Source organism: Antennarius striatus, chromosome 14 (assembly GCF_040054535.1).
Source record: "Antennarius striatus isolate MH-2024 chromosome 14, ASM4005453v1, whole genome shotgun sequence".
Taxonomy (NCBI): Eukaryota; Metazoa; Chordata; class Actinopteri; order Lophiiformes; family Antennariidae; genus Antennarius; species Antennarius striatus.
The window spans coordinates 6,015,164-6,036,284 of record NC_090789.1 but is presented as its reverse complement, the minus strand read 5'-3'; the positions used below and the strand labels follow the sequence as shown (position 1 = coordinate 6,036,284).

Here is a 21,121-nt window from a genome sequence, read left to right as displayed (position 1 = left end):
GTCCCTGATTATTTTAGTGGATGTTTAATGACAGAATCGAAACATGAGAACAAATACCAATAAAGTATGAAAACACTCCAGACTTGGAATAAAGTAGGTTTTGAAACAATGAACTAAAAACTTCCCTAACACGTGACAGAAGATCTGATCCACCTTGAAGTCATACATGACATCTCACAGTGAAGCTGGATCATTCAAATGTCAGTGGTTGCATTAAGATTGTAATACAGTAGACGACAGAATTGTGACTGATGACACGCTAAGACCAAGGCCCTGCCCTGCAGCTGTGGTTCCTGCTCAGTGAGATCAGCTGACCGCCTCCCGGTGATGTAATGCTGACATTTGTGCCAGCTGAAACAAACATCTACTGACAAAAGCTCTCAGAAACAGAAAAACTGATGTCTAACAATTTAGCTGTTACCTCTCCATTCTAACTTCCAGTGGTCCGGTGACAGTTTTACTCACTTTTAGAAAAGCAGTTTGTATAAAAGATTCATTTTTCAACCATGACACACACACACACACACACATGAAAAAAAAAACCCAAAACTTTACATTTGGTCCAGTGAAAATGAACTGTAGAAATATTCCAACGGAAACAAACACACACTAAAAAAACCCCCAATCCTACATCTTATGCAGCATGGAAGAGAAGCATCACAAGGTCTGTATGTGCCTCAGGTGGAACAGAAAACATCACATCTCTTTTGTTAATCTAGTTGGATGAAAGTTTGATCTGAACCTAATAAACTGCTCAGTCCTGGAGCATCATCCAGGCATCAGGTGTTCCAGCAGGTTCTTCCTTCAGGTCTTCTTTCTGGACTTTACAACAGTTGCTTCTGAATGCTGCTGAGAGAAGAAGACATGAGCGCCACCCCCTGACAGAACAGTTCAAGTGCAAAGTCTCCCTGATGTCATTCTCAATCCGTTGGTAATTTATGAAAAGCGCTTCAATCTCGTGTCGGAAAACACGGAGTTAAATTTAAAATCACTTTGTTTTTCCAAAATTAACCTTTCAATGATAAAAAAGAAAAACATGAAATGTTCGCAGCTAATTATCAAATAATTAGGAATCATTTGATACATAAATCATCAGTGGAATCGGTAGCTCAATGAAAAGGACAGACGTCAGTATTAAACTAGTGTGATAACGGGGACGTGTACCTCTCCAGGTACTCGTGGACGTTGTCGTGGCCGTTGTAGCGGGCCAATCCCACCAGGATGCCAGTCGCGCAGCGGCCCTCCTTTTTGCGACACAAACTGCAGTTGCACATCTCGCGGCAGATGGGACACGACCAGTTCTACAAAAGACATGCTCCCAATTTAGTATGGGTGACAAACTGTGTTCCGTCTCTAAAGCACACACAAAAAATCCACCATGAGGCTCTTTCTCCTTTCATCATCAGCATTTTCTACTCCTTTCGGAAATAAACATTTGAGTTTGTGTTGACTTAAACTTGAACAAAGATGGGAACAAACATTCAATAGCATGCGAGATTGTTCTTATGGCCACTGAGTGATTTGTGTTTACTGAAAGCAAACTACTAAACATGGTAGATGAAGTGTTTAATACATGCATGTGAGTACAGACCGGATCAAGCAGGACGGTGCGAACGTCCTCTCCGTAGCGGTTCTTAAGGCACGGTCCGCAGAACTGACCCTTGACCCCCACACAGTGCCCGCTGCGACACACAGTCTTGGTGTCGAGAGTCTTCTGTCTGCACTGGTGGCATGAGCTTCCCTTGGGGAAAAAAAACCACAAACACAGTCCAAACCGGCAAGAATCATGGAAACCAGGAAGTCTGGTGGTAAAGGAGTTGAGCCTCACGTTCTCCTTGTCCCAGATCTTGTCTTTGCTCCGGTAGGCTATGTTGTCCAGGTCTTCTTTGGTGATCTCATCCACCGATCGCACGTCATACTGGCTCTTTCTGACGCTGTGACTTCTCCTCTTTCTCGTCATCGCGTGAACATGGTCCTCATCCAACTGCCACATCACACACACACACACACACACAAACACACACACAACACGTTCAAATTTTATCTCGACAGCCACCGCAGAGGCAAACTGATTTCCACTGTGCTGCCATTGTGTAGACATAGTGATGTTGCATGGAAGAAAGTTAGCTTTGTGTTAGCATGAAATACTGTATGTAAAAAAATATACACACACTATCAACCTACAACAAAATACCTGACTGTGAATACACGCATGGCTGGAAACCTGCTTCAATGATCAACATACTCAAGCTCACACTTGACATTATATATCAATGAAAAAAATACAATAAAAGGACTGTATAAATTACAGTATTTTCCGCACAATAAGGCGCACCTAAAAGCCTTTTTTTTCTCAAAAACCAACAGTGCGCCTTATATATGGAAAAAGTTTTAGAAAAGGTCATTCATTGAAGTTGCGCCTTATAGTCCAGTGCGCCATATAGTGCGGAAATACTGTAAAATTGACTACTGTGAATTTTGAGTGCATAAAATTACTTCAATGATGAAATGTGAATCTGAAACAACACAAAAAGTATTAGTTTTTCCAGCTCAATCAAGATACTACCGTTACTACAGTAAAAAGGTGTATTCACAACACACACGTACAGATGACAGTTAAGTACTTTCATGCAGTGTTTTTGAACAGAAAATTATTTAAGTTATCAAAAACACTAATTATTACAAGTATAATAACACCTTCAGAAGAAGTATATATTCTGAACGTTATTCATCTACAACTAATGATCTTTGACTCAATATTTGGGAGTGAAGCAGCACCTCAGTGAGTCTCCTGATGTCTATAGTTCTGGGGCTTTTACAGGTGACTGGTTCTGGCTTTTCCTCCACCCCAAAGTTCTCGGGAGGACGAGCTTTACGGGACGGGTTTCTTCTCTCGGAACCCATTGCTGATTCAAACTTGCGTTTCCGTGGCATCGCCTTCACTGGCGACCGTTTCTTTTTCTGTAAAAATAAAAGAAAGGCAAATCAGTGACACACTAAACCATGCCAGCTAATATGTTTGATTATTTGACCATACCAAGATGGTTTTATGCATGATTACTACTAAAACAACTCTTTTGATGAAAATTGTATGCCTATTGAATGTACAGAAATGTTCAGGTGATTAATGAAGTCTAAATCAATTTCTATATTTCATTTAGTTTATGGTGTGAGATTTTGGTGTGAGACCACACACTTACTTGAGGGGTGTTGGGCAGAGTCAGGTCAGCCACGGCAGTCAAATCAGCAAATAGCTTCGCCAGCTGAACGACAACAGAGAAAATCAGATCACATTACGTTAGAATATGGAGAAAAAGATTAGCAAAGTTTTTTTTTTGTTTTTTTTACTTTTTACCATGGCCTTGTTTTCTTTAATATTCTTGTCTCGTTTACTGAGGCTATGAGAAATGACTTCTTCCTCCTCCTCCACCTCCTCCTCCTCCTGCTTCATCCTCTGCTTTCCTCTCTGGGAAGGCTGAGCTCTTTTAGCTGGCTTTTTGACATTTCTCTCTTGCGGTTCCAGTTTGGGGGCAGACAGTCTTTTGACTGGAAACCTGATGAATAGGAGCATTAATTAGTCAGTAATGTCTATAGAGAGACACATGTTTCCTCATGTGAGATTGTGTTGCATTTAAAGCCTCTATAATTCATGTTTATGAAGCACTAATGACAAATATTTACACATACATACTACACGCCGCTCAATGATTAGATTGTAATGTAATAACCAAAAGAGACTTCTGAAGATAGATCTGAGAAATAAATGATCAGATATCATCTTTGGATGCAAAAATGTTATTAATTTGATAATTAACTGAGATTAACACACTGACAGCCGCCTACCTCAGAGCTACTAAAAGACTCCCTCTCTTCGATGGTGAGGCATCCTCACCGTCGGAGTAGACACATGTTTCCATGTCACTGTCCTCCTCTGAATCCACCGTCTGGACAAAAAACAGAGACAAAAAAGTCTTCAATAAGATACCATGGATTAAAAGCAGGAAATAGCACAGAAGCATTTCCTACCTTGGTTTTTATCCAACTGCTGTCATCTTCGTTCTCATCGTCGCTGAATCCTTCAAACTCCTCCTCGCTGTCTGACTGACTGAACAGATGAGCCAGCTCTGCAGTGATAAACTTGGATTTGAAGCATAGGGCCTGTTGGCAGACACCAGGAACCGTATTTATTGTTGTTTTTTATTTTAAAAACCAGATTGTATGAAATAGGCCTGTGATATAATCACAACATAAAACTAGAAGTCTGAAGTCAACTAATATTTCTATATTACTGATGGACAACAAGCCGAAAGGAAAAGAAGAAGACTGATGGACAACAATGCATCTCACGTAGCTTTGATAATAAGGGTTAAGCAGTGCGTACATCTTTTTATTAGTGCTATTTGCTACAATGGATTGGTTGTCATGGACACAATGTATTTTGGTAAAAACACTTCAGGTATGTCTGTGATCAGCACAGGTGGAAAACCGAAGTTCAATAAGTTCTTATCAGGCCGGCTCCACTTCTTAGGGATTAAACAAAGGAAACATACCAGGATATGTTCTGTTGTGTTACAGAAGCACATAAAAATGAATTTGGCATTTGCATGTCTAAAAATTACTCAATCATATTAGAATCTCATGTCTCCCTTGTACTGCACTTCACAAATCTTACAGCAGAGGTCCCATGAGACCCAGAAAAACAAGGCATTATTTTCTATTTGGCTCTTCAAAAACAAAGTTTATTATCAAAGTTTGTATTATCTATCTTCATGAGTAGCATCATAAACCTAGTAGAATTGAGAAAACAATGTTGAGATCCTTTTGATTTGTTAAACTGGACGTGAACAGAAATTTATGGTCAACAAAACAGAATTACTTCAAGCTGTGTTGGTCATAGAATTATATTTTATGCTGTGAATCTATCATCAGTTTGTGAAAGACTGTGATTTAAAAGTTGCTTTAATGATTACTCGTTCCACTTGCTGGTAGGTGGTGAAATAACACTATTTGGCCTAAGGGCTTGACCTCTGACCTTTGAGGGTGGGAGTGGGGTGAATCATTTTGGATGTGGATATTAATGACCTCATAAACACAACACAAACCATCGACTCGATCACCTCATTGTTTGTCAAATGAAGGACATGTGGAAGCAGGCGGACTAAAACGAAACTGTAACATCCAAATAAATGTTTGATAAATTACATTAAAAAAAGTGAAAATATAACGGAATTGTATTATTGTCACGGCCATGGGATAACATTCAGAGGAGACGGTCTTAAAAGCAGCTCATAATGGTCGTCATTTTGACTCACGGGAACTTTACCTCACCACAAAAAACAAACAAACCCGTGATACATAAAACTACATTCACACACATTGTTCTACCGCTTACCTTCGATGTGAGAGTCATTTTAATCGTTTTTCACGGCAATTTTCCATCCAGGAGAAAGTTTTACGCTGTCGAGAGGCGAGGATTTAAAAAATTGCTGCTAGAAAATTTACGGACTGAAAAAGTTAGGGTGTTTTTTGTTCACCATCTTATAAAACAATCCACCGCTACTCGTTTTTTTCGCGGTAATTTCACTAATTGCTGCAATAAATAATTTTTTTCCCAATGTATTTCACTTTCTGATGAATATGTCTCTATTTTATTAAAGATTTTAGGAGTAATCGCTTTTCAGGAACCCCCCATAAGCAGAATGGTGCGGTCCATTTTTTCGCGCGAAAAAGATTTATGGGCGTGGCAAAACCGGAGAGCATGAGGAGGTTCTCCGTATGAATTCCTTTTGGTTTGTTTATGTGTCACTGTGCTTCAGATACACATATTTCTACAGTAAATAATCTCTGAATAGGCATTCAGGTGTCGGGAATTGGTCACATTACAAAATATTGTTCTTAAATACACTTTCTTCATATTTATATATTTTAGTATTTATATTTTTTTATTATTGTCTTTTCTTTGGCCCCCTGACATCCGGGGTATTCCCCTTCTCTCACTTACGGCCAATTGAGATTGGCCCCTGATAGGAAAAAACTATATATTAAATACTGTATATAAATTAGAGCTTTGCAAAATTGTTTGGCAAGTTTAAACTTGTATAAATATAGAATTTAATATCGTCTTGCAGGATTTTATTACAGGCAGTAAAACAGAGTGCTATGATTTTATATGAATTTCTACACCATTTTTATGCTCCCCGACTGACAATCACTTGCATTACATCACCCTTGATTCTTCTTCATTCTCCAGAACTCCTCTGTAGTTTAGTTGTCAGAAGCCTGCTGGGTAAACGACTCATCGGGATGACTACAAAATAATAGGTGTTAAGCATCAGGAAACCATAGGGCTGTACTCTGGCTCTCAACCACCACTGCTAATACCACCCCTCCACACGCAATCCCATACACACATATAGACATCCACACTACGTGGCAGGGAGTACTTATTGCTTCACACAGTTCAGCTGGAACCAGCTGAGACGAGGAAAAAGGCAGCTGATCACACACTGCAAAATTGCTCTGTCTTCACCTCCTGTGTCTCCACACACTCTTCAACTTTGAGTCCGCAATTAGTCTATCAAATAGTGGAGATCTGTTCTCCTTCTGTAATTCCCTCTGACTGCCTCCTTCACATTCTGTCCCCCTCCCACAGCGATTTATGCAACACACCTAAAAGCACTGGTCCAATTGAGTAATTAATTTTGATGCTCTTACTTTGGATCATATCAGGGATTTTTAAAAAAATCCCTGATATGATCAAGGTGTGATAAGTTTGACCAGCCCGCATCACAGGAAACATAAGTTCCGTTTGTTTGCATCATTGACCAAATGAATTGTTCGTAATACATCTGGAAAGGTATATCCAACCAGTTACATCTTTTTTTGTAGTTTTATTTTTTCTTCATGGCTAATATAATATCTTAACGTAAACCAAGACAAGCACCAATCTTACCTGACAGATAAAATAACACTGCGATTAAGAAATATGCTGTTTTACACTATTTTCTCTCAAGGATACACTTCTGTATTTCAATGTGAAATACATAGAGATCATGATCCAGATCTGGAACAACCTGTGCATAGTGACGGAACATCATCAGTTATGGATTTACTTTTTCTTTTTTTTTATTGTGATTGACCTTTTTATTTATTTTGTCTCAAACCAGCAAAAGCAATTTTTACAAAAGGTCCAGCCTTGGAAATAGACAAGTAACACAGGAACTATAATCAGCCTGCAAGTTTAAACAACTCTTCCTTGATCAAAGATCCGACTCCGAAGAAAATGTCAAGTCCAATGGTGACTTTAGATTTCATAAATTGTAAGCTTCAGACATTTCCTTGTCATAGTCTCTCGTTCAGCTCCAGCCTGCAATGAATGTGTTGTACAAAGGCAACCCTTGTAGATGTTTGTATCGCACAAATCATGAAGCCATCAGAATTTTACTGATATTTTTGTCATAAATGCCAGTAAACACTCATTCCAGGGTGACCTTCGTCCTTTTGAGGAAGTGAATCAGACTAGTAGGCCATAAACAATTAAGCCATAAATACGACAATTTTTCTACCCAGCCAATCCAGTTAAAAGTCTAGTCTTTGGATCATGTCACATAAGATTACAGAGCAGCTGTAAAACAATAAAGCCGGTGTGTCTTCCTTTTGTTTTGATTTTCTGTAAAGGAAATGCTGATACAAGCGCGTCACAGTGGAAAGTTCATGCATCAAATATTTTTTATCATAAAGAAAATACATTTTTCCAGTATCTTAAAGTCCCATGAGCCTATGAACTAAAGACTTAACATCTGGGAGCATAATTTATTCTAAAGATGTTATTTAGAGATTTAAAAAAATATTTCTATTTGCAGTATAGTAGCATGATCAATTACTGTTTTTTCTTGACACTTGAGCTTTGTCTCACAACAGTATACATTTGCATCTTGATTGTGTAGGCTAAAAGCATGACATCAGAGCGAATTGATCAATTTGGAACTAATCCACAGGCTGAAGGCAATTTATTTGAAATGCACAAACAGAGGGAAGAGTAAAATAACAATCCTCATCATTCCATTTCTTCTCTTCACCATGGTTGGTGTGAACACAGTGTTCAGTTCCTTCTAGATTGTTTGGTTCATTTTGATACCAGTAGACAAAGTTCACTGCTTGACCATTAGACCACATGAAGCTGTTTTCTTTATGGATGTCCGTCAGACCAATCCAGGTAGTTTCCTCGGCGTGGTCAAAGTTCTTGATCAGGCCTTTGATAAAGTTCTGTTCCTCCATACTGTGGATCGACACCAAGTTGGCTCCCTCTGATACACAGTGAAGCTCTGCATCAGCCCAGCTCACACGGGTGGCCACGTATTTGTAGCAACGGTCATTGAATTTAAACCAGAACATGGGACAATTGCCACGCTGGAGCATCGCTTGATAGTCATCGGATGGTATAGTGGCCACAGCCAGACCAAAGACGAAGGGTAAAAAAAGCATGTTGATGTGTGTCTGTTAGCTATGTGATCGAATTCTGTGGAGAGAAAAGGACTCCTTCTTATATGATTCAGAGGAGGAGGAGGAGGATGAGGAGGCGTCTGTGTTGTTCATTGGTCAGATGTGCTTTGACTTTCACAAAAAGGCGAATCACAAACCACCACATCTCACATAAAACCTATCATTTATTAATTTTCAGTCATATTTTCACATAATAAAATTCAGCTTTAGAAAAGACAAGTGGGGGAGGGGGGTACATGAAGGGAGCTGTATTGCTGTTTTGTTTTTTTTAAATTTACAACTGATAAATAAGAACAACATACTAAACACAGGCATATATTTACACATCAACAATGTTACAATGTAGAAAGCCTTAAATTTGTCCTCTTTTGCATTGTGAACTTTTTTTTTGTTTTAACATGCAAACAATTTTAACAACATTGTATTAAAAAGAAAAACAGACCATTACACAGTCATGACAACAGCCGATAGAGCTCTAAATACACCTTCCTAATGGTTTCCTGTGTCGGCATTTAGACACCAGAGCGAGGAGACGAGTCATTTCAGCTGACTTGACTATTCTGCTGCCCTCAAGTGTCCTCGAAACATTGCAAGTACTTTTACATTCCAAAACTCCAGCTTCAAACTGCAAAACCTCTTCTTCTAAAGAATGCATTTGTTGCACATTGTTGAACCTCTGAACATGGCACAATCAAAAATACATAAATTAACGATATATATTACAATAAATAACAAATATAACAATCATTCTGCTCTTTGAACAACATGAGCAGAGGTGTGTTTGTGCATGTGTGCATCTTGTACAGGTTAAGAGTAAAAATGACCAACACAAGCTTTTTCTATGACACTGAATGTGAGCAGACCACGGTTCTGTAGAATCACTGATGATCGGCTTTAAAAAAAAGTATCTTGTAATAAGTAGTGACTTAAAGGAGAAAAAAATGAAAAGCTGACCTCAAATGCAATGAAAAAAAACTGTTGGTGTACTCAAAGCTCTCAGCCAGATCACTGTGGCTGGTACCGCTAAGGTGAATACACTTGGTTAACACTCTTATGTTTTCATGGTGCAGTGTTTTTAAACACAAAATTTGTGCTTAGCTAACTGCTATACTGTAATTTTGTTTTTAACCATTAATCCTAAATAACATTATTTAAATGGCTCAAATAATATTTCACTTGTAATCAAATTTAATGCCAAATTTAGATTCCAAAAAAATGTCTTCACATTGAGTGTCAGCGCATCGTAGGTCATTTTGTCTGCAAGAGTTTTTAATAAGCAGACAACACCTCTTGTCACAAAAATCATGTTTAACTATACATAAGTCTTCAACTTAAGATCATCTTTAAAAGAAGATCTGTGCTCCGTTTAAATGATAATGAACACTTGTGGCAACATTTAAACTGTATTGCACTTAACCCCTGTGTTGCTATAACTAGCCAAACAACGCAAGACTTATAGATTGCTCCAAAATAAAAATAAACTAAAATTACTGTTGGATGTTATCTTCGGTTCAGCTGTACTACTGAAGTGGCTATGGACAGAAAGAGGGCAAGGACAAAAAAACAAAATAAGAAAAACACTTAAGGTCTTCCAGCTGAAGCCTGTCAGTGGCTGTAAATGTCTTCATCTGTACACATCACCCACCCTCATGTAGGTTTTCTGTTTCTCCTCATTGTAAGACGCATTTATTTCTTGACTACAGAGCGACTATTTTATTATCAAGACAGACTGGTTCCTCAGTGATTTACATAACAAGTAGATATTTTTCACATGTTGTGGAAGATGTGGTCAGAATTAGAGGATTTATTTAATTCAAAATATAATGCTTTCAGTCGATATGCAGTTGGCTTGCACAAGTAGTAGCAACATCAGAGGGATGTAACGGAGGAAGTCTGTGCCCTTGTGCTTCTATTAGTCTGTCCACAAGTCCACTTCTGCACCAAGTGATCCTTTCATTCGGTAAGAATCAACTACAGTACGTCAAAAATCCCCTGTGAACATGATTTTGGTGAATAAGGCTAATTCCTAACAAAGGGCTGCAGTGCAGCGCTCTCAATGATCAGATAGTGTAATACAACTCAAGAATTAAAAAAGGAAAGAAAAATAGCGCTACCGTGGGGCTGTGTTTCCATAGCAACCTGGTGAATCATCATCCTAAAATCAGTCATCAAAATGTCAGATCTGTGAGGAGTCAGATCTGCTTTACATGATCAATGACCAGCAGAGGCTTCAGGCGTCATTCAAGGAAATGCTCTGACAACGAAAGGCAGGACAATGATTCTTCAACAGAGAATGTGACGGTACATTTTCTGCTGCAGGACTCATTGTGACTTTTGGCACTGCAATATGTGTAGGTCCTTTTTATATACAACATAAAATGATTATTCACAAACATTGTGAATAGTGTTTGAATAGTGTTCGACCTCTGGCCTATTCAGGAGTCTTAGTGTTTCAAAAGCACATTTCTCACGATGCTTCCTTCACACACCAGATACTGTACAATGTTAAGCTTCAGCCTTTTCGGACCATCAGAGAAATGTGACAAAGAAAGGCCAAAGGATGTGGTTCAGTGTTGTGCTGCCTCAGCGGTGGCTGCTGGAGTTTGTGTCAAATAATGCACAACAACACAACAACCAAAAATATCTAAATAACTACGGCATGTATCCTGGATATACATGTACCACGAGGCAGGCATGTCAAATGCAGATCAAGTCATATGAAGCCATCAACAGAGCAAATTACAGTCCTTCGATAATAAACAAATCTAAATCCTCTACAGACACGTTGTGTTTGAATCTGAAATGATAAAGAGGTTCTCGAGTCCATGGAGAATAAAAACACTTTGACACAAATAAAAAGAAAAATTCCGCCTAATGAACAGGCTCATAAATAACCAAAGGTTCATCACAAGTACAAAAACATATTCAGTCCAATAGATACTGTACAAACTAATCACAGCCTTCTTAACTCCCAGTTTGGCAATTGTCCATCTTAGTGTGCTGAATCTGTGCCTTCAGATCGTTCACTGAGCATGGACGGATTTATAAATCCTTTATAAACATGTTTGGCCTCAAAGTCTTTAACTAACATGGAATTCTTTGTCTTTGTAGGGTGTCAGAACATGGCAACTCAATGTCCATTTCACACCTCTGCTGGTACTGTGACTTTGTCGCGGTGAATGTGCAGGTGTGTAACATTTTGCTATACAAAGCTTTCTTTGTGTCACACCTGCACCAAATCCAGTGTGTCAGTATGTGCGTCCGTAAATGTACGTGCCTGTCCGTCTACGAACGTGGTTCCAGTTTGTGTGACAACTCAAAAAGTGTCTGCTGATTGTCGATAATTTGCAGGTAGTGAACGCTCGCCCTCACCTCCGCGCTGTCAACCCCAATTACCTCATTTCCTAAGAGACAGACCAAGAACAAGCACATTAGTCACACAGAAAAGATTCATGTTGGAATTAAAAAGGCACATATTCAATTACACACATCAGTCTCCAACACATACCTGTACTGTATTATGGACATGTAAAGAGGATAAAACTGTATGAAATGGTTGCTTAGAAACTGACCAAAAGACTACGGTATGACTGCAGTATCCTAATTCAGCTGCAGAGGGCGATAAAGTCCTTCCTCAAAATGTTGTCCGTAAAAACATTGTATCCAGCATTAGCAGTTAGGTGCAACACTGGAGCCAAAGGTGCTCCTGTACTAAGACATCTTATACTTTGTGAAGTTAGGGTCACGGAGAAGGCTTACCTGGCTGATCGCTTTGGCAGTGGCGGATCATTCTCACTGTGTCTGCAATCATGTGCTGTTGGTTTAGAAGACATGATGCATCAGTGCAAACATTTAAGGTTTCAAACTCCCACAGTATCTTACTCCTCCAAGACACCCAAAATACCTTCTTAATGTCTCTGTAACATTAAAATCCTCCTACCTCAGTTATCACCTACAGTTCTTTCTCATTATGGTAATAGAGCTGTAAATATGCCACAGTTGCACTTAATGCACTGAGGTGAAAAACACAAAAATAACAACAGTGCTTGGTTTCATTGAATTACAGCTATGCAAATAAGGTAAATTAACTCAACCAATAAATTAGTCAAGATACTTTGATTTTGTTTCCTAATTTCAATTTAAACACTTAAAAGGATTTATTCCTAACTCTTGAAAGACGTTTCTTTTCATTATCTCGGAATTGAAGGAAACACTGAATTTTAGCAGGATGGCTGCTGCTAAATTTTCTCTGCAGAGAAACCATCCTGCAGTAAAGCATATTTGCATAAATATTTACAAAAAACACTGATTAATGTGGCAGAGGAGTAGCTACTTGAACAGATACCAGGTTCATGCTGAAATTCTGATGCAGACTATGCAGAGGCGTTTTTGCCTCATCCACCAGGACCTTATCAAGACCGATGTTTGTCTCTTATTTTCCCAACTTGCAAATGACAAATTTATCTTTTTTTTGGTGACATGTTTCTCTGATTAATCACTGTGGATGAAATGTATGATTGAAGCAGTGAGGCTCAGCAGGTAGAGCCAGCTCGCTGCTCATTATGGTTGCCAGCAGAATCATCGGCTCCTTCTGTCTATATGTCAAAGTGTCCTTGACAATATTCGTATATGAGGCCGGTGAGACATTTAGAAACACATTCTCTGGTAGACTTTAGAAAATCGACTCTACTCACCAGTTTCTCAAAATTGACCAGGTTATCATGGAAGGTTTTATTTCCCTCATGGATAAAGGTGATGTCTAAGAGCAGGACATGAGTGTATCAAAGACCTATTCACCAAAAACAATAAAGCATGGGTGTAACAATTTGAGGAAGTCATACCTTTAAGGAGAAGAGGCATGAAGGGTATCTTGGGAGGTTTCATCCTCTTGAAGGCTTCCCTATAGGCTTTGTGGTTCAGAGATGGATCCTGAAGATGGGATCGGAGAGACAACCGAGCAAAAGAGAAGGAGGAAAGAGTTAACGATATGACCTTCAAATCGGAATAGAAACACGTTTCCAGTTCTGCTTCTATCTCTAAGCATATTGAATAAGTCTCACCGTGATGAGCTCCAACTCTGAGAAAAGTTTCTTGAATTTCCCCGGACATTTCTGAAATAGAGGCGTTCAGGTCAGAATTTCATTTAATACCATCGTATGGATACAGTAAACACAACGACACACTCACTCACCTCCCACGTCTGGTTGAGCCTGCTGACGGCCGCTGTGTTGAGCCCCATGATGATGGCAAATGCTGAGTTCAGATTTCTCTGGGCTTTACAGCTGTAAAATCAATATCACTGAGCATTGGTATGTTGGTAACTTTGATACCAGGACTTTTATTTGTGTGTGTGTGTGTCTGTGTGTGTGTTCTTACTGAGCTGCAATCTTGATGAACTTCTTGAGCAGCTGTACTCTCTTGTTGAGCGACACACACATGAGCACTTCGGACATGACCCACTGCTGGACCTCGTTGCAGCGCTGCAGCAGGACTGAGAGCGCCGCCGTGTGGCCCGTCCCTGGAGCTCGGCTGAGAGTGTAGTACACCAGCTCCTGCTGCATGTCGAAGGAGGCGAGAGCGAGTTAGTCATCATTATTTCATTTCTATATGATTTTTCTGAATGTCTGTCAAGTCATAAATATTCAAGGCTCAAGGCAACATCTTTGTTTTGCTTGGTTTGACTGCTAATCCAAAAACAAATGAAAATTAATAGACACATATACAAAACAGACAGAGAATCAAGGATAAAACATTATCTAGATTTCCACAACGTACACACTGAATCTAAGGTGTGGCTTTTGATTCCCCATCTGTGCTCCGCTTCCAGGTTTCATGAATATTCAACTTTTACTGAAAGCAGCTCAGCTGCAAGAAGACTTTTGTACTCATGATCCAGCAAAAATTGTAGAGCATTTGAATCTTCAATACTTATGTTCCAGTAATCCCTTCCGTGAATATGAATATATTATGAACTATTTGCACACATATCATGTATTTACCCCTGTGTGTGTGTGTGTGTTTGTGTGTGTGTATGTGCGTGCGTGTGTGTCTACCTCATGGATGGATTTGAACAGGGTCCAGTCCAGGTGTGTGAGAGCAGCTGCCACATCCCAGGTGTTAATCCCCAAGAGTCGTACCGGCCTTCTGCTTAGCTCAGCACTGTCTGTTAAAGGAGGCTACACACACAAAGGAAAGTAAGTTATCTACAAATATACTGAACATACTCTCCAACCACACACGTATTGTCTTTCACCAAGAATAGGGCTATGTCTAAATGAGCCACAGTAGCAACAATACCTCACCTTCACAATAAGCCACTAAACAATGAGCGAAGATTAAAACAACACAGCATTCAGCAGAAACCATATATCTCTGAGCTATGAAAGCGAACGCCTCCAGACGACATACAAACAGATGTGAAAGTTGAGAGGGGAGTGGTGAATTCTGCAACACAATTGTTCTGTGTAACCTCTGGTTACAGGTTATGAATTTTTCCTTTGAGAGCCTGACACTGAAGTTAAGTTGGCACACATTAGGCTGAATAAAGCTGAATATGAAAAGCCTTCCTGCCTCCCAGGAACCCAAAAATTAGAACAATACAGAAAAATGTTACAAGGGTTCACATGGTTAGCTCTACTGTCTAAAGCATAGAATTGCAAACACTTTGTCCAGTTAGAAAACTCACAGCAAAGTAATTGTGACAATCTTAAGTATAAATTGTTGTAAAATTCTGGATAGAATGTTCAGGAAGAGTGAAAGGCACAGAGATCAGTGCGTTTTCATACCAAGATCTCAGTGAGGTCCCTGCGACAGGCCACAAGCTTCCCCTGTGGGGTCAGAGACTCTGAATACACACAGTCACTGGGCTGCAACACCCTCCGCTCTGTAAACACAAAGATGCACACAAAAAAATAAGGGAATATTTTAGATCACACCTCAAGTAATTAACAAAAAGCCAGCCATGAAATGGAATAATTCACTTACTAATTTCTGCTACAGAAAAGATAGGAATGTCACACTGAAAAACGATGTGGGGGGAAATTGTGTGATAATTTTAAGCACATGAGGATTGGTCATGCTTGGCTGACGTGAGCTGTTTTGAGTCAAAAGACTCTAATGGCCACAACTTTGTCAAGATGACCCACTTTTATAGGATGGCATAAAAATGGGGCAGCAAAACAGACACTAATCATATCATTACTATTTGAATAACAGTCAAATAATCTCATACTGCTGATTTTCAATTTCAAATTTTGTTCGTGATGCCCCTCCCTAGTCTGCATGGGCCAAAACAACAGAAAACAGTCTGAGGCATAAATGATGTGGGTGAGTTCACGCTGGCGCTGTGCTGACAGGGCGACATCGTTGCGCCCGTTCCAGACTGGCAGGTCACGATCGTTGACTGTGACAAACATGAACATGTGGAAGAAGATTACTGCTGTAATCACTGCTGATAAGGGACATTAATTACAGATTGTGTAAAATGCTCTGTACTCATTTTGGGTTATCCATGTTTCTGCTGGTGTTCTTAACGTCTCTTTGTTTTTCTAAATAGAGATAATTATTAAAAATTTAATGAGGAACAAAATACTGTTGTATCAGGTGGTGTTTTTTATATGACAGAAACTACACAGGAAATAAAGACAGCGGCGCAGTTTTAAATCCCTTGAGTGTATGTTTCATTAAATGGGGCTGTGGGGGGTGGTATATTTAGAAGGAATTTAATTATTCAAGGAAGTACTTGATCATGTATCATGCAGCATTTCTTTGTGTCTCTGTGTACCTCCTGTGTGGGACGCTACAGCAAGCACCATATCTTCCTCTGTTCGGTCCAGTTTCTGACCCACAATCCTCAGCAGCTCGTGGGCCTCCATCAAGGGGTTTGTGTGGACACTCAGGTAGGAGTCTGCGCTGACGTACACGCAGCAAATAACTGGAAGATGCAGAGGAAATTGCTGTCAAGTATAGATTAAAAATACACTCTATGTTTAGGAAAACTGCTTGTAGAAAAACAGTTTCATTTTCATCTAATTAAAAATCCCATGCAGTCGTGAGCAGTGTGTTTGTCTTGTGTGTAAGTGTGCATGTGTGTGTGTGTGTGTGTGTGTGTGTGTGTGTTACTCACCCTCTCTGGTCTCAGCTGGTAAACGAAGATGCAAACTGTTTTCTTTCAAACTCAGCTGCTGGTACATTTGTTTACTCTGGGAAAAAGAAGAAGAAAGAAGAAGACATATATGATGTATATGATCTGTGGCATCTTATTGTAAACTTGAATGGGTATTTTAAATACTAACACAACCTGCTTTGTAGGTTGTCAAGTGTCACCAATGCACATCTAATATTTAGCAGGTTTTCTTTTTATTCATAACGTGATTAAATACAGGTGACTAAGTGATCACCATATTTACTTCCACCATCCCTTCCTCACCTTTTGGTTTGGAGGGCAGTCGTCCACAGTGCTGTGCAACAGAAACAAGCGAAAGTTTGAGAAAAATTACAGGTAAGCATAAAAAAAAAAATCCACACAAAATGAGAAGCAATCATATGTAATACAGAAAGTATGGATACAGAGTCAACCACACGTACTGTCTGCGACGTAGAAGCTTCTGGAACTCTTTCAGGTCTTTCTCCAGTGTGGGAAACTCGTATAGATCTTCTAAAACACACCTATACAATGTCTGACAGAGGAAAAGACAAAAAAAAAGCATCATTAAATCACTCCAAACATTTCCTGTAAACACCTGTGGAGAGCATGTGCTTGGAAGGTGACTTGTTGCAGGAATCCTTTTGTCTCAGGATGCTGAGGGAGAAATTATATCTATTTTAGTAATTGTACAGGGAAAACCATTTTACCATGACAATCCTTTTGGCAGGTGAGACAAAAAGTCAGTCTTTAGACACACAGTCACTGCATCCTACTTTCCATAAACACTAGTGTTCATCAGTGAAACAGGATCAGATAAGAAGGGAGTGTTTGCAGCTCATTTGTTTAGTACCATCCTGTGTAAATGATGCTATGTGGTTCAATTACACCAAGAAAACATCAGACAAAATTCCTTACGTTACACTAAACTGGCAACAAGCTCTTCGGAATTTGAGTGCACAAGTATGGAGAATAATTCTGTGGGGTCAATGCTCAGTTGTTGCTAACGGTAACGTCTTGCAAGACAGCATACTCAAATACACGTGTATTTTTGCAACTCACCCACAATAATCTCCCATCTCAATTCCAATCCTCTGTTACTAAGCAACTATCACCTGGGTTATGTACTCCGTATGAGATTATACCCATGCCAACCCTCTCGGTTTGGTTCCCATAGCAACCCAGCACAGCGCAACGGTGCCCTCAGGTTACAGGGGGACAAGTGATTGGCAAGTGTGCATGTGAGATTGTTGTGGCTGAGCTTTGGGGGTGAGAACAAATGGGATTGCGTTGTGTGAGTGTTGCGCTGCGATCGTCACAGGGATTCAAATCCAATTTACACCACCGTGGCAAAATATAGCAGGAACACAGTGGATCAGGAAGCATTCGTCACAAAGAATGAAGTAATACTAAGAATCTTTAGAGGAGTTTTTGTTAAACCAAAGATTTCCCGTGGAGCTGATGTATACCATAATACAATGAGTTGTAGATCATAGTATTTGTAGCTTCTATAAGATGCAGCTGATGTCAATAGTGGTTCCGGTTATCTCACATCAGCCTGATTATTCCCAGAGGATCAAATGATATATGTTGATCGATAGGTTGCTATACCTTCATGAAGCTCCTGACGTGCTCCTCTTCTTTTAGGAAGTCCTTGTAGAGCCTACTCCAGTGGGACACGAGCTGCAGGACCTTACGCTTCCTGAAAAGGGCGTCTTTGCCCTCCTCCTGGCCCCTGCAGCGGGCGCTGCTATAGGTTCCAGTGGTCAAGGAGACAATGACGACAGTGTGGAGGCTGAAATAGTGTGTGGATGTGTGTGTTTCCCAGTAAGGATATTGCCCAAGCAGAGCCTGACAGAGGTCATTGGTGGACATGAATACCAGGTAGGTCAACAGGAAGTCATCGAGGAGCATTTCTGAAACACAGAAAACACATCATCAGTCACTTCCAATGCTTCACTGGCAAAGTGACCAGTCTGAAGTTTTTATTAATGCAATTACAATATGAAATGTCTGATGAATTGTTGTCAAGTTTCTTCATTTGTTTCTCCCTTGATTACTGACTCCTTCAATCATTCTTCGCCTCCTCATTCATCCTTTTCTGATGCAAGAACGGCAATCTCTTTACAAAACACTGCAAATGGGCATAAAACCTTAACTCAAAGACTTATCCTACTCATTTTCTATTTTAATTCTCCCCTAGTAGCTTTAAAGCAGTGCTACTTTTGTGTGAGCAGGGGATCAAATGTCTCTCTGTAAAGGTAAAAGGACTTGTAGTGATGAACCCACAAAGAATTATAACTAACTTCAAAAATCCCCTTGGCTCCAGGTGGCTTTGTAGCTTCTTTTGGTTCACTGTTTTGCATTCACAACCGTACTTTTCAGTCACTGTCACTGCATATTGTTTGGCTTTAACATCTCTTAAAATATTAACAATACCAAAAGACAGACAGGAAATGTAAAATAAGAAATGAGCTTTGGGGAGCATTTAGCAGCTAAAGACTCGATGGACTAAAAGGAGGAGTATTGGTATTACAAATCACCTTAAACCGGTGGGATATTGAAGGTATCATTCCATCAAACAGTAACAATCATGTCTTTTGCATAATATCATATACAAGGAAGTAATATTCAGTTTGATATAGTCCGCAACTTGAAGATTGACATCTTGATTAGAGGTCAGATGGAAGTTCTGTGGTTTTAGTTCCAGAGTGGGAGTTTCAGCAGAAAAAGGTTTTAGGATACTTTACTACATTAACACATAAAATCTAATAATCATATATTGTTATTCACAAATTAATACTTTCATTTTTGCTCCTGTTTTGAAATTATTTGATGTCCTTCAGCATCATATGAAGATTTCAAGCCATATTTTAAGAAAAAGCAAACGTTTACTACACAAAAAAGGGAACAGGTTTGTCTTCCTCTTAGCTAATATTCTTTACAGCCTCAAAAATTAAATTAATCTGAGTGGAGCTGCCTAATGCACCAATGAGACAGCAATAGTGTGTGTGTGTGTGTGTGTGTGTGTGTGTGTGTGTGTGTGTGTGTGTGTGTGTGTGTGTGTGTGTGTGTGTGTGTGTGTGTGTGTGTGTGTGTGTGTGTGTGTGTGTGACTCAGCAGGTGTTTAATGGGTAAGAACCGAATATAAACAGCCCCCGTGGCAGATGGGTAATGAGCTATTGTTGTCGGTGCGAAGGAGCCGTGTTTGTGGTGTCAAACTCTTTTCCTGAGAAAATGCATGACCCAAATATGGTTCTGTCTGGCAGAGAGCTGAATGAGCTGATACGGCATTCATATTTGATTAGCTGTCTTCTTTTTTTAGAAATAAAAATGTAACTCAAGAAATGGAACTGGGCAGGTCAGACCTCAACTCACTTTCATTTTCTGCTCCTTCATGAGACATTTTAGATTTGTGGAAATAGAGTCTGCAATTTCCCTCTCTCCCCATCTTAAGCTGCGGTCGTCCCGCCCCTCGCCTACAACCCTATTTATTTCATTCTCAGTAGTTTTATTTCCTACCATTACTCCCCTCGTCTCACACTCATCCTCTCTCGGCTCGCTGCGATGATAAATATCCATTTACAATTTCAACATATGCCCTTTGCTTTTGTCCTCCGGCACGCACAAAGTCAAACACGTGCACTCGCAGACACATGAAAACACACACACACACTGAGTGTAACCCTGATGAATAACTCATTCGGTTCTGACCTTGGGGACTTTGTCTGTTTCGAGAGAGATGGAAAGAAAAGGAGAAAATGTGTGTGTGCTGAACTAATCGCTGTAATCTGCTGCTGTGTTGTAGGGGTGTGTGTGTGTGTGTGAGTGTGTGTGTGTGCGCGTTTTGTAGATATATGGGGAGGAGTGGTTGGGGTAATCATTCTCATTCTCTATGGAAGCATGTTCGAGCCTGTTCAACATGCTGCACTGCTAAGCCCACTACAACGGCACACTGATGCTCAGCACCACCCCAGAGGGCCTCCACACAAACACACACTCGAGCTCATGCTTATTCAATGCACACAGACCAGAGGATGCACATGGATACACAGCCAAACACACACATACACTCTTCATCCCTGTTTTACTTGCACTTGCTAAAAAAGCACCTCTTTGCTCTTGGAATGAATAAATATCAAATGGTAGATCAGCAGGGTTCTCCCTGTCTCTCTTTCCTACATTTATTTCTCCCCCTTTCTTCATTCACTTCCTGCAATTCAGTGAGATGGTTCCCTGTGGACTGCCGGGAACTGGTGGTGCTGAGGGGTTGATGAATAAAGACGCCTTGTCTTAAATTGGAACAAGCATGAAGGGCTAGTCTTATAAGACGCAGGTTAGGACACAGATCTCTGTGTGTGGGATGAGCAATATTGACTGTATTTAGGATCTATGGTGACGCTGAATAAATTATTATACTAAAGCAAGGATAAAGCTCACATCAGAATGATTTCAAATAATGAGTTAACAATTTGC

At 39.8% G+C, this 21,121-nt stretch overlaps 3 protein-coding genes across 3 annotated transcripts in view; all 3 read right to left on the bottom strand.

Annotated features, from left to right (window-relative positions):
* Nucleotides 1-8: 8 nt before the first annotated feature.
* Nucleotides 9-5,502, bottom strand: cdca7b (cell division cycle associated 7b). Its single transcript, XM_068333344.1, has 10 exons — nucleotides 5,393-5,502; nucleotides 4,027-4,158; nucleotides 3,844-3,944; nucleotides 3,356-3,554; nucleotides 3,201-3,263; nucleotides 2,779-2,961; nucleotides 1,829-1,984; nucleotides 1,592-1,741; nucleotides 1,165-1,301; nucleotides 9-846 (listed from the first exon to the last, which is right to left on the bottom strand). The coding sequence occupies exons 1-10, from the start codon at nucleotides 5,408-5,410 to the stop codon at nucleotides 825-827; spliced, it is 1,161 nt and encodes a 386-aa protein (XP_068189445.1). The 5' UTR covers nucleotides 5,411-5,502; the 3' UTR covers nucleotides 9-824.
* A 1,699-nt stretch (nucleotides 5,503-7,201) lies between these two features.
* LOC137606971 (lactose-binding lectin l-2-like) lies at nucleotides 7,202-8,486 on the bottom strand. The gene has a single exon (XM_068332341.1). The coding sequence runs from the start codon at nucleotides 8,482-8,484 to the stop codon at nucleotides 7,987-7,989; it is 498 nt and encodes a 165-aa protein (XP_068188442.1). The 5' UTR covers nucleotides 8,485-8,486; the 3' UTR covers nucleotides 7,202-7,986.
* Nucleotides 8,487-11,766: 3,280 nt separating this feature from the next.
* Nucleotides 11,767-21,121, bottom strand: part of rapgef5a (Rap guanine nucleotide exchange factor (GEF) 5a) — a 36,232-nt gene continuing 26,877 nt past the window's right edge. The window contains exons 12-26 of the mRNA XM_068332340.1: nucleotides 18,483-18,561; nucleotides 18,257-18,401; nucleotides 17,089-17,180; nucleotides 16,931-16,961; nucleotides 16,628-16,703; nucleotides 16,286-16,435; nucleotides 15,288-15,385; nucleotides 14,556-14,678; nucleotides 13,879-14,057; nucleotides 13,694-13,784; nucleotides 13,563-13,613; nucleotides 13,344-13,431; nucleotides 13,197-13,261; nucleotides 12,262-12,316; nucleotides 11,767-11,906 (exon numbers count right to left, since the gene is read on the bottom strand). Coding sequence (XP_068188441.1) covers nucleotides 11,788-11,906; nucleotides 12,262-12,316; nucleotides 13,197-13,261; nucleotides 13,344-13,431; nucleotides 13,563-13,613; nucleotides 13,694-13,784; nucleotides 13,879-14,057; nucleotides 14,556-14,678; nucleotides 15,288-15,385; nucleotides 16,286-16,435; nucleotides 16,628-16,703; nucleotides 16,931-16,961; nucleotides 17,089-17,180; nucleotides 18,257-18,401; nucleotides 18,483-18,561 — 1,442 coding nt within the window. The 3' untranslated portion in view covers nucleotides 11,767-11,787. The remainder of the gene's footprint in view (nucleotides 11,907-12,261; nucleotides 12,317-13,196; nucleotides 13,262-13,343; nucleotides 13,432-13,562; nucleotides 13,614-13,693; nucleotides 13,785-13,878; nucleotides 14,058-14,555; nucleotides 14,679-15,287; nucleotides 15,386-16,285; nucleotides 16,436-16,627; nucleotides 16,704-16,930; nucleotides 16,962-17,088; nucleotides 17,181-18,256; nucleotides 18,402-18,482; nucleotides 18,562-21,121) is intronic.

Coding starts and splice junctions, on each gene's coding strand:
- cdca7b (XM_068333344.1), bottom strand. Junction 1,985..2,778: donor ACATCAGGAGACTCACTGAG/GTGCTGCTTCAC, acceptor GTGATGTGGCAG/TTGGATGAGGACCATGTTCA. Junction 1,742..1,828: donor AGATCTGGGACAAGGAGAAC/GTGAGGCTCAAC, acceptor TTTTTCCCCAAG/GGAAGCTCATGCCACCAGTG.
- LOC137606971 (XM_068332341.1), bottom strand. CDS start 8,484: ATGCTTTTTTTACCCTTCGTCTTTGGTCTGGCTGTGGCCACTATACCA.